Below are 17,659 nucleotides of genomic sequence, written 5' to 3'. Positions count from 1 at the left end.
CGAACATATACCGGTGTTTTACAGGTCTCCCTTGAAGATGCCCTAAGAGAATGTATCAACTCGTTGAGGATGTACTTTTTTTAACCTTTGTACCCTTCCGCCGAACTGAATTCTTACCTTTTTGGGGGAATATACCCCTATTATCAACAAAAATACGCTAGCGAAAGCATAGCTAGCCAACACATGTCCCTTTTCCCTATACACAATGGTAGAAAGTACCCTTACTTCCCCGTTGGCCAAAACACACCTGCACGTCCTGTCATGCATAAGGGGGGTGAAGGTGCATGAGTGGGTCCAATATTCTTATGCTTTGAGTTGTGAGGAAGGCCATAGGGTGGAAATAAGGATTCCCCAAGGTTTTAAGAAGGATAGAGAGGGTTATTTTTTGTAATTCGGTCTTTTAGTTTCTACTAGAGGTCTAGGTGGTCAGAGGTTTAAAGGTCTTAAATAAGTGTGAATGATGGTTTTTTCAGTACCAGTGGTATGATAACTAGAGGTTCAAGTGGTTCAGAGAAGATGGCTGGATGTTCCTCTGCCATGTGGTGCACAATGACGAGGAGATCATCAGGGTACGTGGACCACCAACATCGATCCCAACCGCGCACGATGTCGTCCCTCAATTGTCTCCTCCTCCTAGCCCCGAGCAACCCGGCTCATCCCTGTTGTTGTATCTCCGCTCGTCTCCGTTATCCTACGCTCAAATAGTTGTTGTTTCCCTCGTCTCTGTCGCCTAGTTGTCTCGCCGCTCAAAATTGTCCGGCAAACCAACCACCTCTACACTCGCGTCGACCCGCCGTTCAGCGACCGTCCTGTGCCAGTACCGCATGATGACAAATGTGTGGATTAGGACCTTGAGGGCATGATTTTAATCTTGTTCTGTTTTTGGGGACGGTTTATGCAGGCCTTTTTTTTTTGAGAAATCGTACAAGACATATGTGCTTTCTTCAACTTTTTTTGGAGTTTTTTTAGGGGTAAATGTTCTTTCCTTCAACTGGTCCGGAAACTAGACTACTTTCTTTGGGCCATTTCTTCGCCAAACTGGACTACTTTCTTAAGCCCATCTACGGAATCGGGAGATACGCCGAACAGAATAGCCAGGATTTCGGACAGTGGCAGCCACACAGGTTAGCAGCAGCAGAGAAGGGAACGGAAGAGCAGAGCGCGCCATGTCCCTGGTCGCCGCGTGCGCCGCCGGAGCGCGCGCCTCCCTGCTTTCCTCCTCTGCAATTTCCTCTTCCCGCCCATGCCCGGCTCTCGCCCGCCACAGCCGCGCGTATAGGCCCCTTGTCTCGCCGGCGGCGAGCAGGGGAGGCCGCCCCAGTACGCGTCTCCGGGTGCGCGCAGCCAGGCTGGAGTCCACCGGCGTCTCCGTGGGCTTCCGCGCTCCCCAATTCGAGGTCGCTCTTGCTTTTTAATCTCTAACCCATGTTTTAATCAAGGTTGAAGCCTCATGTTGCTGCCGTGTTGTTCCTTATGGTTTCTTGTTCGTGATTGTGCAGCTCCCGGAGCCCCTAACGGGGAAAATCTGGACACTGGATGACTTCGAGGGTAGCCCTGCTTTGCTGGTCAGTGAATCTCTTGGTTAGTCGGTGCTATACATAGATGCATTTTTTGCTTTAATGACTGAAAAAGTTAGCGTGCATGCTTTCTGTTCAGCATTCGCTGTTACCCTCAGTTAGACTAGGGCAGTGAATATGCGCATCCGGCAATTTCAGTAAGAGCGTTAAATTTTTTTGGGAAACTTTCTGATCATTGACTGGTGGGGTTCGATAGATGTTTAGTGACAACGGTATATCCAACTTTTTTCCTGTATGTTTATTGAGTCACCATCTCAAATTGGTATATTTACTCAAGTTGCTGCTGTATGACATGACATAAATGTGTTCCCTGATATGTTGATGATGATGCTGGGGTGTTTATGGATCAATGAGCTATGCAAGTATATTGCTGAACTGATGGTTGGAAAAAAGTTGAATTAGTAGGTCTTGAAGCAAGTTGATTTATTAGGCATGCATACATATATTGTTCCTTAAAATGCTTGTGAAGATAGCCATCTGTTTTTCTAGCTTTTACCACTCCACTGCAGTCACATGTTTCTTAAGCGCTGTTTTTCCAGAAATTTCGCCGTGAATAGTTTAGACTCCAAGAATTAATTTCTAACCTTTACAATAGGTATCTAAAACGAGGGAAAAAACAAAAAAAAAATCCACGGAAAGTGTAACAATTCGGAAATTGGTCTTTTAAGTACGAAATGGTTCAGTAGACTGCCCTAAAGGCTAGGTGTTCAGCCAACTCATGTGTCCCTGGAGAAATATGGAGTGTCATATATCTACTCAGTTGTGCAAACATAACTGTAATTCTTGAAGGTGTTTAACACAAGTCCGTTCAAGAGAGTAATTCTCGACTTTGTCTTTCTTTCAGGTTATGTTCATATGCAATCACTGTCCATTTGTAAAACATCTGAAAAAAGATATTGCAAAGCTCACTTCATTCTATATGGAGGTAAGAACATTGCAAGACCAGATGAGAATTTCTCTTTGATTTGTGCTTGTAGCTTCAAATTGACATGGATACAAATATAATGCAATGCAGAAAGGACTTGCTTCTGTCGCCATATCCTCAAATTCAATTGTGACACATCCCCAGGTTATGCTTTACTTACAACCAATAAGCATGAATAGCTTTTAGTTCCTTTCTATGTACTTCTTAACCAGGGAATTTCTTCCTGCGAACTTAAAAATGTCTTCTCAGAAAATTCATATTTTACTTAATTTATGACTGAACCTTATCCATCTAGCTAATAAAATGAATGATAGGTAACTGGAGGAATTTAGTAAATGGGAGATGCCTTTTGTTCTTTGCTCGTTAGACTTATGTATTGTGCTGCTTCTGTATCAATACATATTATTCCATTATGGTTGATGCAACTTGTCAGGTTTTCCCATTTGAACACAAATTAATCTTGTGATTCTGCAGGATGGCCCCGAGTACATGGCGGAGGAGGCAAAATTGTTTAAATACCCTTTTCCTTATTTGTATGATGAGGTCTGCCCACTGTATGTGCTTCCTGATGCAGTCCCTGTGATCTCTCCAACTCTATGCTTACTATTGCACCTTGCAGTCTCAAGAAGTTGCTAAGGGTTTTCGAGCAGTCTGCACACCAGAGTTCTACTTGTTCAAAAAGGTAACAACATTGACTCGTATGCTCGTAATCTATGAATTCATGATGCTTATATGTTCAGTGTCTCTGTTTTCTTGTGTCACATCGTTCCTTATTTCTTATCTGTCTAAACTTTGTGCCAGGATGGGCGAAGACCATTTGAACTTTTTTACCATGGGCAATTTGATGATTCAAGACCCAGTAACAATGTGCCAGTCACCGGAAGGTATATTGTGAATCGATGTGCAAACGCTCCAGGTTACCATGTGTTCTTATTCGTTTGCAACTTGTAGAGATTTAAGCCGTGCAATTGACTGTGCACTTAGTGGCCAAGAATTGCCTTTCGACCAAAAACCAAGGTATGTTTAGGTAAAGTAGAATCTTAGCATGTTTTCATATGTCTTTAATCCACTTTGTTAGTTTTCCAACGTTTCGTTTCTGTTCCTGTAGTGTCGGGTGCAGCATCAAGTGGCACAAGTGAAGAGCTTGTTCCGTTGACGACAAGCAGATGATTTTTGTTTTTCTCCCTCGAATTGAAACACGCGATCAAGGTGAGTCATGCTCAACTGTTTGAAGTTTGGTTGTTCAGACAGATAGGAAATGGAAAAGAATCTTCTCATTTGATCATGTAATATTTCGTTCTGCATTTGCCATGTTGTGATAAGGAGGCGGCACCTGTATTTATGCAGTGCTGACGTTTCTGTTGGCGCTTGGTGGAGCGGACTTATGCGCCGGTGGTGATTGTTGGGGATCAGAATTGTGGATAAACAGATTGTTGGCGTCGGAGGTTGTTTTGTTGTGTATTACAGACAAAGTAGCAGTGCAGAGCCTGGCAACCCAAATTCTACCCGTAGCTCTCTGAGGGGCTTAATTAGAACTGCTGTGATAAACAAACACAAGGAAATAGTACCAACTGTTGATGTATCAGTACTTCAAACCTATGTGGACCACTGCCCTACTGCTATATGGTTTGTAGATGACAAACTAACCTGCATATAAACAGAGAGCATCAGCTAAAGAAGATCTGTATTGGTTCAATTCTGTAATGAAATAAACACTACCACATGCAAATCTTTATTAAGACATCAAACTATGAAACACAAGCCACTTTAGCTATACCTATATTGCAAACTTTCATCTTCCCTAGTCAATTAGGCATGTGGTACGGATTTTTGGAACATGTGTGCAGGCGCACCCGATTAAGCAATTTTTTTTAGAATAAGTGAAACTTTTTTGCGACAAACATAGTCTAGCATAATACGCATTTTTAAAGTTTCGGAACAAAATGAGCTATGTCATATTCTGAGCAAAAAAATAAAAAAAAAAATAAAAGTGCTGATACAAAAACCATGAATAATGGCGTTTTTGCTTGGAATATGGCGTAAGTCATTTTGTCCCAAAATTTTTACCGTGAGTATTATGCTAGACCATGTATGTTGCCAAGAAGTTTAAAAAATATTTGACTGACTTCTTAAAATTCGGGTGCACCATGCCGGTTAGCGGCGGAGGTGTCGATGAACGACGAACATTGGACGACGTTGCCAGGAACGGTGGAGGTGTGTCGCTGCAGCGACAGACATTGCATACCAAGTTCTTGATAGAACGTTCACAAGAGAAATATGACGGAAAGAGAGAGATTGCCATATGGAGAAAGACCGCTCAAAACCACGCTCAATCATTAAGAATGCTGGGTCAAGGGACTAAAGTTGTCCTGTTTGAAGACATAATTGTGCAAGTTGTCTGATTTGAGATTTGAGGGATCAAACCTGAACTTTGCAAATGAGGGACGAAAAAAATGCTTTTCTCTTATTTAAAAAGGGTTTATGTTCAACACTACAATTATTTCAGAAGTGTTAGTTTGTTTTCTAAACTCCAATACAGAACATTCTTGCTCCCTAGTGTCGAAATCATCCACATTAATTAGGTACTCACCCAACTGCCATCAGCTTTGGTGATAGCATGGCGCTGGTTTAAAATGTTTTTATTTCCCATGTCTTAAGAATTACAATTCATTAACTTTTTCTACTGCCCGTGCTCTATTTTCCTGGTTATCCCTGGTCTTACCTATATGATCATCAAATTTGCTTGGGGTAGGGGACCGCATCTAGACGGATTTTACACGTGAGTGCCAAAAATGCCCGATATTAGGGTGTTGGAATGCGGCTAAACTTAGACTTCAACAATTTTCCAGTGTTTACAAAATTGATTTTCTTTTCTTTTTAGATCGGTCAATTAATTAATGCATGAGTAAGAGAATCGATATGGAGATGCAACGATCGATGAACTCCGTGTATCTTTTGAGAAGGCTTTGGATAAAATTGATCAATTTTATTTTGGGGGTCCTCAAATATAAATGGCTTGGCGGCAAAGGGTATACTTGGGTCAAGAACATTTTCTCTACTACCTCCTTAGTTGTTCTATTAAATGGTGTCTGGGAAAAATTTCAAGTGCAGAAGAGAAGTAGGATAGGGTGACCCTCTCTCACCTCTCTTCTTTGTCATTTGCCTATGATTTCCTACAAAATCTAATAAATGATGCAATGAGCTATGGAAAGTTGGATCGTCCCTTAAGAAATTTTGCCCGGACTTTCCTATGATACAATATGTTGATGATACTTTGGTTATTATGAGAGCATGTCATGCTGAGTTGCATTTACTGGAAGAAATTATTAACTCATATGCTAATATGCATCTGGCCTGAAAGTTAAATATTATAAATCTTTCTTGGTGCCCATAAACATCAACTCTGAAATGATTCATTCCTTTAGTATTAACAGGGCTCCTCCCCTTTCCTATACCTTGGAATTTATCTTGATCTCACAAAACCCAAGATGGATCACTTTATCCCTCTGATTGAAAAAGGTGAACAAAGATTGAGTGGATGTGTTGAATTCCTTGGATATGGGGGTAGACTCCTAATCGTTAATGTTGTGCTCTCCTCTATCCCTACTTTCATCATGAGTTGCCTCAAATTATATAAAGGTACTATTAAAAAATATAGAAGGCATTATTTATGGAGAGGGAAAGATCTTGAAAAGAAAAATCCACCCCTGGCATCTTGGGAAATGGTTTGCAGGCCAAAGGAGCAAGGAGGCCTGCGTATTTTGAATTTGGAAGCTCAGAATGATGCCCTCCTAATGGAAAACATCTATAAGTTCCTCAATACGCAGAATATCCTCTAGGCCAATTTAGTTTGGGATACTTATTATCAGAATGGCCCTCACTTGCTCAAAATGCAGACTACTCCTTCTGGTAGATGGACTGCTTAAAACTGCTTCCTAAATTCAAAGATATGGCATCATGTCAGGTGCAAGATGATGCTTCTATCCTTTCCTAGAACGATAATTGGACTTGCAACAAACTGGAAGATTCATGGTCCCATTTGGCCTCTTTTGCCCTTGAGGAAAACACCATTGTCGAACAGATCATGCATCATGATCATAGACCTGAACCTTTTCACCTTTGCTCCATCTGTGGAAGCTTTCTAGAAATTCACCATCCTTGAGCTGATGTAGGGTGATTTTCAGCTAGAAACCGATCATGATATATGGAAATGTGGCTCATCTCCTTTGGAATACTCTGTCTCTTCCCTATATATGGCTATCACTAGAGAAAAAGACCCCGTTGCCGCTCTCAATTAGCTTTGGAAGTCCTGATGCCAGAAAAAACACAAAGATTGATTTTGGCTGCTCATATACAACAGATTGAACACAAGGGAGCTGCTCCCCAGTAAATACTTCTTCCTCCCTAATTACACATTTGTGCTATGTGGAGGCCCGACAACCGAATCAACAGATCACCTTTTTACGAACCTCGTCTGAGGGCGGGGAGCCCCATATCGCATTAAAGAAGAAGAGAGTTAGTCCAGTTAATAGGGGAAACCGGACCCAAAACCATTCCAATGTCTGTTTGATTATGTATGTTGGCAATATCTTTGTTAAGGATAGTTACCTGGGTTAGGCCACATTCAAGACCAAATTCAATCCTTAAGATCTGCTCTCAAAGTTCCATTTGCCATGGAAATCATTGTCTCTACTGCCTAGGCTATTTGGATCACTAGGAACTATTTCATCCACAAGGGCATGCAACCAAACATCTATTCTTGCATAATAAACTTTAGACAATATATTTTGCTTCTGATTCATAAGGCCTACCGGAAAGGATATCATTCTTGGGCCAATGCCTTTCGTTGTACTTTTCTTAGACCATGTTTTATTCATTGTTTTATTTTATGTGTACGGACTTCTTCTTTTTATTGAAAATCTATAAAAAAAAATAAGTAAGGAGAAATCCCTTCTGGTTCCCCACAAAAAAACTCTATGTATCTTCGTTGTGCAAAATCATGATTGTACATTTTGGCAGAAGCAATAGTTCATATCCGCATCATCTGAGATAAATGATTCATATCCACTACTCCAACTCCAAGCGACGAATATAATTCTTGTGATGAAATCAAAGACATTAAATGACGTGTATCTGGTACATGTATTGATGTAGTAGGAGTGGGAGGAGTCTATCTATTTAAGACGTGACATCCAAGCGAAGAAGGATCATTGTGCTAACCGCAAAGGATATGAAGGATATGAATCTTGGACCAATGCCTTTCATTGATTGTCCTTTTCTTAGAACTTGATTTATCAATTGTTTTATTTTACATGTATAACTTCTCTTCTTTCTTGAAAATCTATTAAAAAATATAGTACGGAGAAATTCCTTCTAGTTCCCTATGAAAAACTCGGTGTATCTTCTCTGCGCAAAATCATGGTTATATATTTTGGCGTAGCAATAGTTCACATCGGCATCATCTGAGATAAATGATGCATATCCACTACTCCAACTCCAAGCAAAGGATCTCATTGTTTTAATGAAACCAGAGACATTAAATGATGCATATCTCATACATGTATTGATGTAGTACGAGTTGGAGGAGTCTATCTATCTAAGACACGACATCCAAGTGAAGAAGGATCATTGTGCTAACCGCAAAGGATATGAATCTTGGGCCAATGCCTTTCACTAATTGTACTTCTCTTAGACCTTGCTTTATTCATTTTTTATTTACCTGTACGAACTTCTCTTTTTTATTGAAAATCTATACAAAATACATTAAGGAGAAATCCTTTCTGGCTCCTTATAAAAAAAACTCAGTGTATCTTCGCTGCGTAAGATCATGATTATACATTTAGTTCACATTCACATCATTTGGGATTGAGATAAATGATGCATATACACTACTCCAACTCCAAGCAAAGGATCTCATTGTTGTAATGAAACCAGAGACATTAAATGATGCATATCTCATAAATGTATTGATGTAGTACGAGTTGGAGGAGTCTATCTATTTAAGACACGACATCCAAGCAAAGAAGGATCATTGTGCTAATTGCAAAGGATATAAATCTTTGGCCAATGCCTTTCACTAATTGTACTTCTCTTTTTTATTGAAAATCTATAAAAAAATACATTAATGAGAAATCTTTTCTGGCTCCCTATACAAAACTATTGTATCTTCGCTGCGCAAAATAATGATTATACATTTAGTTCACATCCGCATCATTTGAGATTGAGATAGATGATGCATATCCACTACTCCAACTTCAAGAGACGGATCTCATTGTTGTGATGAAATCAAAGACATTAAATGATGCATATCGTACATGTATTGATGTATTACGAGTGGAAGAAGTCTATCTATTTAAGACACGACATCCAAGCAAAGAAGGATCATTGTGCTAATGCAACCAGAGACATTAGTCATGTCCAGTGTATACTCTTTCACGTTGTGCTTCTTCGTTGCCGTGCTAAATCCGGTGAGCCTTGCCCTCGGCGCCGCCAGAAGCAGCGGTGCGGCCGGATTCAGCCTGCCCCTCGTGCCCCACTACCGCACTGCAGCCGGCGTACTCGAGGAGCTCCTGCCGGAAGGTGATGCCGAGGGCGGCGTGAACATCACGTCCATACGCCCCAAGATGATCCCATATTCGGGGCCCCTCTACAGCGTCCGTGTCGGCGTCGGCAGCGGCGCAACCCAGCACTTCTACAAGCTGGCGCTGGACCTCGCTCGCCCACTAACGTGGATGCAGTGCCAGCCCTGCGTACCGGAGAAGAGGCAGGACGGCTCCGTCTTCAACACCGCCGTCTCCCCTCATTACCACTACGTTGCGTCCACAGACCCTCGCTGCACGGCTCCGTACGGGCGCGCCGGCCACGGCCGGTGCATCTTCGACGTGGAGTTCCAGTACGGTGGCTCAAGCGCGCATGGCATCCTTGGCCGCGACGACTTCGTCTTTGACGGAAGCGGCCCCGGCAGCCCCATCAGTAGCGTCGGCGGCCTTGTCTTCGGCTGCGCACACAGCACGCACGGGTTCGATAACCGCGACGTCTGGGCCGGCGTCATGAGCCTCAACAGGCACCCGACCTCCTTCATCCGGCAGCTCTCGGACCGCGGCCTCGCCGGCTCGCGCTTCTCCTATTGCCTCGTCGGCAAGCAGCACGAGCACCTCCACCGGCGTGGCTTCCTCAGGTTCGGGGCAGACATCCCGGACCAGTCGCACGCACGGAGCACGGCGCTGCTGCACTGGGACCTCGCCAAGGGAAGAGGCATGTACTACGTCAACCTCGTTGGCGTCAGCCTGGGTGGGCGAAGGCTCACGGCGATCACGCCGGCGACGTTCAAGTTCGACCCGCACAGCCTCCGCGGTGGGTGCACCCTCGACGTCGGGACAGCGTACACCTTGATGGCCCCGCCCGCATACCATGTCCTGGCGGCCGAGGTCGTGAAGCACATGCAGCGCCATGGGGTGCACCACGCGATATTGCCCCCAGCGCAGAAGCTCTGCTTCCATGGGACGTGGGACAGTATCCGCGTGCACTTCCCGAGCGTGACGCTCCACTTCTACCCGGAATCGGCATCGCTCTTTATCAAGCCGGAGCTGCTGTTTGTGGAGACGATGCATCAGCATACCCACTACGCGTGTTTCGCCATCGCGGCATACGCAGAGAGGACGGTGATAGGCGCGGGGCAGATGTTGGACACGCGCTTCACGTTTGACCTCCAACACAACCGCCTCTTCTTTGCTCCGGAGGATTGCCACCTAGACACTAGCACAGTTAACTAGCTACCTAGCTACATCCCTATATTATCAGTTCATGCAAGACTTGTGTGGAAATAATGAATAAATGTTTTTTGCAATAGTACAAACACGGACGCTCAAGAGAAGAGAAAACTGATTTACAAGAAAGTCATAGCAAGGAGCTCTGGCACACACAGGCTCTAATCGACAACACGAAACACAAACACCATCAAGCAAAATATGAGGAAAAGAGTTCATATTACAACCATGAATTACCACCAAAGTGTAAGATACAACTTCGACTTCAATCCATCTACTTTATAACCTCAAACAAGTAAAACAAGAATGAACTGAAACCTGAACCAAAACAATAAAAACATTCTCACCAATCTGACCATTCCACTTAGATGGGGTAGATGGCCGTGACACCAACAAAATGAAGGGGGGACAACAACCGGTAGGAGATGCCGGCAGTAGAGATTTTACCCCAACTGGATTTGCGGCGGTGGCTCGCCTCGAGGTGAAAAGGGGGAGAAACATGATGCCAGTTGTGGCTCGTGACGTGCAGGTGCTCCCCTCCCCCTTCTTCATCTCAATGGGTGGCGGGTGCGCGTGCGCGTGGTGATGCCGTAATTCGGCGGCGGCGGAACCCAACGATGTCGAAGCAAGGCAGCGAGCCCACAACATGGGCGTGGAGCAATGCCGGCAGATTCGCTCTCCGGCGAGGGAGTTCGCATCGTTAGCGGACGAGGGGGCTCAGATGGCGATGGCTGGTTGGTGTGCTTGATCGGATCTGAAGCGTGGGAGAGATAAAAAAATAAAGGGTGATCCATGCGCGAGGCTGGCTGCCGGATACTCCCAATTCTCGTGTTTCCCTCAGCCTGGCTGAGAGGCCCTCTTTTGCATCTGACAAGCCAGGCTGAGAAGGCCGCAGGATACCAAACACGTTGGATTTTGCACGTCAGGTGTGATACAGGTGTGACCCAGCAATCCAAACACGCCCTTAGTGGCGAAGAATTGCCTTTCAACCAAAAACAAAGGTATGTTTAGGTCAGAAATTGGGTTTGCCTTCTCCATCCATATGATGGTTTTATTCCAGCCGAAGAAGTGGAATTTGTGCATATGCCAATATGGTTACAAATTCATAAGATTCCGGATGTGTACTGATAGACGGAGTTCATTGAGAAGCTACTAAAAAACGTAGGCAGATTTTTGGATATGAGGTTTAATCTATCTATATCTGTATCTAATAATAAAGGGACTATTGCTTCTGGTGATACATCATCAAAATTGCCCCTAAAGTTGCAAAATATTACCCGTCGATGCCACCTATAAGTGATAAAAAACGTTTCACACATGAATCCCCGTCTGGGCCGGCCCATATAGTAAAAACCTACTATATTGCGCTCTGCGCGCTGGGAGAAGACATAATGCGTCTGTTTGGACCAGCCCATGTCCGGGCGGCCTGTTTCTTCAATTTCATTTTTTTTAATTTTTGTTTTCCTTTTCCGTCTTTGTTTTTCTACTTTAAATAATTTGGGACTTCAAAAAAGTTCCGGAAATTTCAAAGATGAAAATTTTGAAATAAAATGTATAATAATTAATAAATGTTTATGGATTCAGAAAATATTCGCATATTCAAAAATATTCTCAATTTTAAAAACAAATGTTTAGGAAATTTAAAACTTTGCATGATTTTTTTAAAAGTCCGTGTATTAAAAATGTTAATGAAATTGAAAAAACGCCAATTCAAAAATTGTTCATGAAGTGAAAAATATCCTAAAATTTCAAAACCTTTTCATGACTTATAAAATAGTTTATTGATTCAAAAAATGATCATGCATTTTAAAAAATGTTTGTTAAATCAAAAAAATGTTCATGAATTTGAAAAATTATTCCACCAAACAATTTCGAAGAAAATGTTCGTCGGTTCTGGAGCTGATGTTTGTGGAATCGATGCACAAGCATTCCCACTACGCGTGTTTTACCGTAGTGCCGTACGCAGAGAGGATGGTTATAGGCGCGAGGCAGATGCTGGACACACGCTTCACGTTTGACCTCCAACAGAACTGTCTCTTCTTTGCTCCGGAGCAGTGCCATCTAGATACAGTTAGCTAGCTAGCTAGCTGCGTCCCTATATCATCAGTTTGTGCAAGACTTGTGTGGAAGTAATGAATAAATGTTCTTTGCAATAGTACATACGCAGACTCTCAAGAGAAGAGAAAACCGATTTACAGGGAAGTCGGAACAAGGAGCTCCTGCCCACATAGGCTCTAATTGACAACACGAAACACAAGCACCATCAAGCTAAAAAAGAGGAAAAGATTTCATATTACAACCATGAATTACCACCAAAGTCTAAGATACAACTTCGACTTCAAAAACATCTACTTTACAACCTCAAACTTCTAAAACCAGACAAGAATCAACCCTGAGCCGGTTTCAACCATTTTTGATTGGTTTTCTCTACTCAAATGCCTAGTCAACATCCAACCCAAACTCTAAAACCGTCTACTTTACAACCTCAAACTTGCAAAACCGGACAAGAATCAACTCCAAACTGGTTTCAACCATGTATTGACTTGTTTTGAGTCAAATACTAATCACCATCCCTGGCATTCGACTTGTCAAAACAAATTAAAATCATCTACTTTACAACCTTGAATGTTTACACTTTTGAATATTTCTAAATACAAAAACTTTTCATTTATTTTTTGAACACTTTGGAAAATTTGAATGTTTTCAATGATATGCTTTTTGGGAGAAACTTAGTATATCTTCGCCGCATAAAATCATGATTATACATTCTGGGAGAAACACTAGTTCACATCCGCATCATTTGAGATAAATAATGCATATCCTCTACTCCAACTCCAAGTGAATGATCTAATTGTTGTGATGAAACCATGGACATTAAATGATGTGTATCGGGTACATGTATTGATGTAGTACGAGCAGGAGTCCATATATTTAAGACAGGGCATCCAATGATGCGTATCTGATACATGTATCATGATATCCAAGCAGCGAACAAGGATCATTATGCTAACCACAAAGGATATGAATCTTGGACCAATGCCTTTCATTGATTGTACTTTCTTTAGACCTTGTTTTATTCTTTCTTTTATTTTACCTGTATGATCAAATTATCCTTCTATTGAAAATCTATAAAAAAAGAGTTTATCAAAAAAAGAAAATCTATAAAAAAAATGAGAAATCCTTCCTGGTTCCCTACAAGAAACCATGTGTATCTTCGCTGCACAAATTCATGATTATACATTTAGTTCACATCCACATCATCTGAGATTGAGATAAATGATGCATATCCACTACTCCAACTCGAAGAGAAGGATCTCATTGTTGTGATGAAGGAGATTAAATGATGCATATCCTACATGTACTGATACAGTATGAGTGGGAGGAGTCTATCTATTTAAGACATGACATCCAAGCCAAGGATCATTGTGCTAATCCAACCAGACATTAGCCATGTCCAGTGTATACGCTTGCACGTTGTCCTTCTTCCTTGCCGTGCTAAATCCGGTGATCCTCGCCCTTGGTGCCGCCGGAAGCAGCGGTGAGGCCGGATTCAGCCTGCCCCTCGTGCCCCATTACCGCACTGCAGCAGGCGTACTTGACGAGCTCCTGCTGGAAGGTGATGCCGAGGGCGGCATGAACATCACGTCCATACGCCCCAAGATGATCCCATATTCGGGGGCCATATACAGTGTCCGTGTCGGCATTGGCAGCGGCGAAACCCAGCACTTCTACAAGCTCGCGCTCGATCTCGTCCACCCCCTAACGTGGATGAGGTGCCAACCATGCATACCGGAGAAGAAGCAGGATGGCTCCGTCTTCAACACTGCCGTCTCCCCTCATTACCACTTCATTGCGTCCACAGATCCTCGTTGCACGGCTCCGCACAAGCGCGCCGGCCAGGGGCAGGGCCGGTGCACCTTCGAAATCAAGTTCCAGTACGAGCGCTCAAGAGCGCACGGCCTCCTTAGCACCGACGACTTTGTCTTCGACGGCAGCGGCCCCGGCAGCCCCATCAGCGGTGTGGGCGGCCTTGTCTTCGGCTGCGCGCACACCACGCACAACTTCATTAACCACGACATCTGGGCCGGCGTCATGAGCCTCAACAGGCACCCGACCTCCTTCATCCGGCAGCTCTCGGACCGCGGCCTCGCCGCCTCGTGCTTCTCGTATTGCCTCGTTGGCAGGGAGCACGACAACCAGCGTGGCTTCCTCCGGTTCGGCGCCGACATCCCGGACCAGTCGCACACACGGAGCACAAAGCTGCTGCACGGAGAACTCGCCCAAGGAGGAGGCATGTACTACGTCCGCCTCGACGGCATCAGCCTGGGCGGGCGAAGGCTCACGGCGATCACGCCGGCGATGTTCGAACGCAACCCGCACAGCCTCCACGGCGGGTGCATCCTCGACATTGGGACGGCGGACACCTTGTTGACTCCAGACGCGTACCGTGTCCTGGTGGCCGAGGTCGTGGCGCACATGCACAGCCGCGGGGTGCACCGCGCGACTGTGCCGGGGGTGCAGAAGCTGAAACTCTGCTTCCACGGGACGTGGCAGAGTATCCGCGCGCACTTACCGAGCATGACGCTCCACTTCAACCCGGAATCAGCCGTGCTCTATATCAAGCCGGAGCTGCTGTTCGTGGCGGTGACGCACGAACATACCAAAAACACTGTATCTCGAAAAGTTTCTGCTTCCAGGTTTACCCATTTGTGTGAAAGTGACTTCTTGATCAGTTGGATGGCGACGTGCATTATTTTGGTAGATTACCGTGTAGAATCGCGCGGTGGCCGTAGGCCTTCGATGAAAATTTGTTAACTGATTCGCATTTTTCCGTGTGCACTTTGGGTGTCTTTAGCGATTTTGATTCAGATAATTGTTTGATCTTGAAAGCAACCTACGGGGGTTTGGGCTGTTGACGCGTGCATTTTTTTGGGATGTACTGTGGTACAAATGCATGTGTGGGCGTATATGCATCGGCTAATTTTTTTGAACGTGCTTGCTTCACCGCCGTGTGCTTCTAGCCGTTTATGTTGTAATTAAGTCGGCCATGCGGTGTGTTGGTTTCCAGTTTTATTTTCGTCGTCGGGAATAGACAAGAAACAAGCAAATCGATGCTCAGCAAAGGAACGTGGGCAAATCAGTCACCACATGCATGCAGACCAATCGGAACAATAACAGTCTGATGAAGCAGTGATCGGGGGATGGGCAACTAGTCCAGTTACAAGGCACATGTGCAGGCAGAAGGACGGGCAACTACATCCAATTACAAAACGACAGAGGGATATGGCCAAGACAGCCACCGCACCGCTCGGGCGCGATTCTAGGCCAGATACGGGACATTCCTTCTGTCTTCCTTGCATGTGCGTTGCATGCATCCCGTCCAATCCACTGCTTTCGTTGCTTTCTTATCTGCCTCACCGCTTACTTCTACTTCCTTATCTCTTCTTCTTCTGGATGCCTCTGCGGCTTACCGCCCTTGATGATCGAGGTGTTTTCCGGAAGATTCCGGTTCAATCGTCCATCGCCATAAGCATCTATAAATCTCTCCTTCCTCTTCTCCGTGATCATCACTCGCTTTCGCATCTCCACCGAAGCACCACCGAGATATAGTGTCGGCGCAAAACATCGAGCCTCTCTCCGCTTCTCTTGTGTGGGATGGAAAGGAGCTTCGTTTACCACCTCGCTGGGCATGCCCCTCCCTCCTAGGCTCCTCCTTTCTTCGACGTGCAGTACGGAGCAAGCTCGACCATCGCGAGTTGTGGAGCCACGCTCCAAGGTTCAGAGTGTGGCTTCCCGCGGTATCTCCCCACGCTGCACCTCCGGGCTTGCCGGGGAGGAGCTGCGTCCAGCCTCCGTCGCTGCTACTCCGCCGAGCGTGAAACTGCATCATTGTCGCTACCATGTGGAGGTTGTCGACGTCCACCACGGGACAGCGAGGTGTTTGACGGCCGACGGGCACGCCGCCGAGCTGGTTCCACTTGGGCGCCTCAAAGGCATGGGTGACCGCCGGCGACGTGTCCCTGGCGTCGCTGGACGCGATCGCTTCCCTGGAGTAGTCGGCGGCGGTGCACGAGATTGGCCACCTGCTTGGCTCGATCACTTCTCGGTGATAGTAAAAAAATGTATGAAAAAAGGAAAAAATTATTAACTACATACGGTGTATATATAATTCCGACTATTTGCTTCTCTTTACTACTTCATCATAGGAGCTAATCCAATGGGAGGCTACACTAGATGATCTAATCTGGCAATGACTCGCACCATGTTCAGCAAAATAAATCATCCTTACTAGAGATGTGTCATCGTGTATTTCCCTGTTTGTTCACATGCATCATCCCCCATCTTTTTTTCCCTACATTCATAGTTTTTCATGTGATCATCTCGCATCCTAAAATGACAACACTTATTACAAAGAAGAAACATAATCCATACAACCGCACCGTATCGACGGGCGCGGCGTGCCGCTATGCGGGGGTAAGCTAGTATGCACTACGCTTGCTTCATCGTCATGCCTTACGCAGAGAGGACGGTCATAGGCGCGGGGCAGATGTTGGACACACGGTTCACGTTTGACCTCCAATATAACCGGCTCTTCTTTGCTCCAGACGATTGCCATCTACTCCCTCCGTTCCTAAATATAAGTCTTTATAGAGATTCCACTATAAACCACGTACGGACGTATATAGATGCATTTTAAATGTAGATTCATTCATTTTGCTCTGTATGTAGTCCACTTAGTGAAATCCTACAAAGACTTGTATTTAGGAACGGAGGGAGTAGACACTAGCGCAGTTAGCTAGCTAGCTACATCATTATATAATCGGTTCGCGCAACACTTGTGTGGAAATAATGAATAAATGTTTTTTTGCAATAGTACAGATGCAGACACTTGAAAGAAGAGAAAACTGATTTATCGGGGAAGTCGGAGCAAGGAGCTCCGGCCCGCACAGGCTCTAAATTGACAACACAAGATACATAGCGGGAAATTTGATTTTTTTCCACCATTTACTTTGCACTTTGATATTTTGCCACTACTTACTTTGTAATTGATTTTTTGCCACCACTTATTTTACACTTTGATCTTTTGCCCTCTGTCAGATGGGTCCCACGTAAAATGAAAAAAATACCCCTGCCGACGAGATAAACCAGAAACTGGAGGAGAGGAGCTCGTTCGCGACACATCCTCTCTCGTCCGCAGCTTTCACAGAGAGACGGCGGGGCGGCGGCCAACTCCCCGGAGCTCCCGGTGGTCCAAGGTGAGTCGTCTCTCTCCCGCCCCGGCCCCCGGCAGCCTAGGGTTAGGGTTACGAGTCGCCGCCGCCGCTCCTCACGCTCTTGCTCCGCCACCGGCCACCGCGTGCCCGTGCGCCGCAGCCGTATCTGCTGCTCGT

General features: G+C 44.9%; 3 protein-coding genes across 4 annotated transcripts; all 3 read left to right on the top strand.

The window, feature by feature from the left end:
• Positions 1-1,067: 1,067 nt before the first annotated feature.
• Positions 1,068-4,198, top strand: LOC123051573 (uncharacterized). 2 transcript variants are annotated; one of them, XM_044474485.1, is made up of 10 exons: positions 1,068-1,397; positions 1,500-1,565; positions 2,422-2,502; positions 2,593-2,646; positions 2,977-3,045; positions 3,122-3,184; positions 3,304-3,386; positions 3,454-3,519; positions 3,611-3,711; positions 3,826-4,198. In XM_044474485.1, exons 1-9 carry the CDS (start codon positions 1,167-1,169, stop codon positions 3,639-3,641), a joined length of 744 nt encoding a protein of 247 aa, XP_044330420.1. In that variant the 5' UTR covers positions 1,068-1,166; the 3' UTR covers positions 3,642-3,711; positions 3,826-4,198. The 2 variants fall into 2 exon arrangements, with proteins under 2 accessions (XP_044330420.1, XP_044330419.1); XM_044474484.1 differs by having other exon boundaries at positions 1,069-1,397; positions 3,850-4,198.
• A 4,531-nt stretch (positions 4,199-8,729) lies between these two features.
• On the top strand, positions 8,730-10,343 carry LOC123048723 (aspartyl protease family protein 2). Its single transcript, XM_044471765.1, has one exon. It carries the CDS (start codon positions 8,895-8,897, stop codon positions 10,272-10,274), a length of 1,380 nt encoding a protein of 459 aa, XP_044327700.1. The 5' UTR covers positions 8,730-8,894; the 3' UTR covers positions 10,275-10,343.
• Positions 10,344-13,718: 3,375 nt separating this feature from the next.
• LOC123048722 (protein ASPARTIC PROTEASE IN GUARD CELL 1-like) lies at positions 13,719-15,282 on the top strand. Its single transcript, XM_044471764.1, has one exon. The coding sequence runs from the start codon at positions 13,719-13,721 to the stop codon at positions 15,081-15,083; it is 1,365 nt and encodes a 454-aa protein (XP_044327699.1). The 3' UTR covers positions 15,084-15,282.
• Positions 15,283-17,659: the final 2,377 nt, after the last annotated feature.

Source organism: Triticum aestivum, chromosome 2D, assembly GCF_018294505.1.
Source record: "Triticum aestivum cultivar Chinese Spring chromosome 2D, IWGSC CS RefSeq v2.1, whole genome shotgun sequence".
Lineage (NCBI taxonomy): Eukaryota > Viridiplantae > Streptophyta > Magnoliopsida > Poales > Poaceae > Triticum > Triticum aestivum.
Note: the sequence above shows the minus strand (reverse complement) of the source record. Positions and strands in the feature narration are given on the sequence as shown.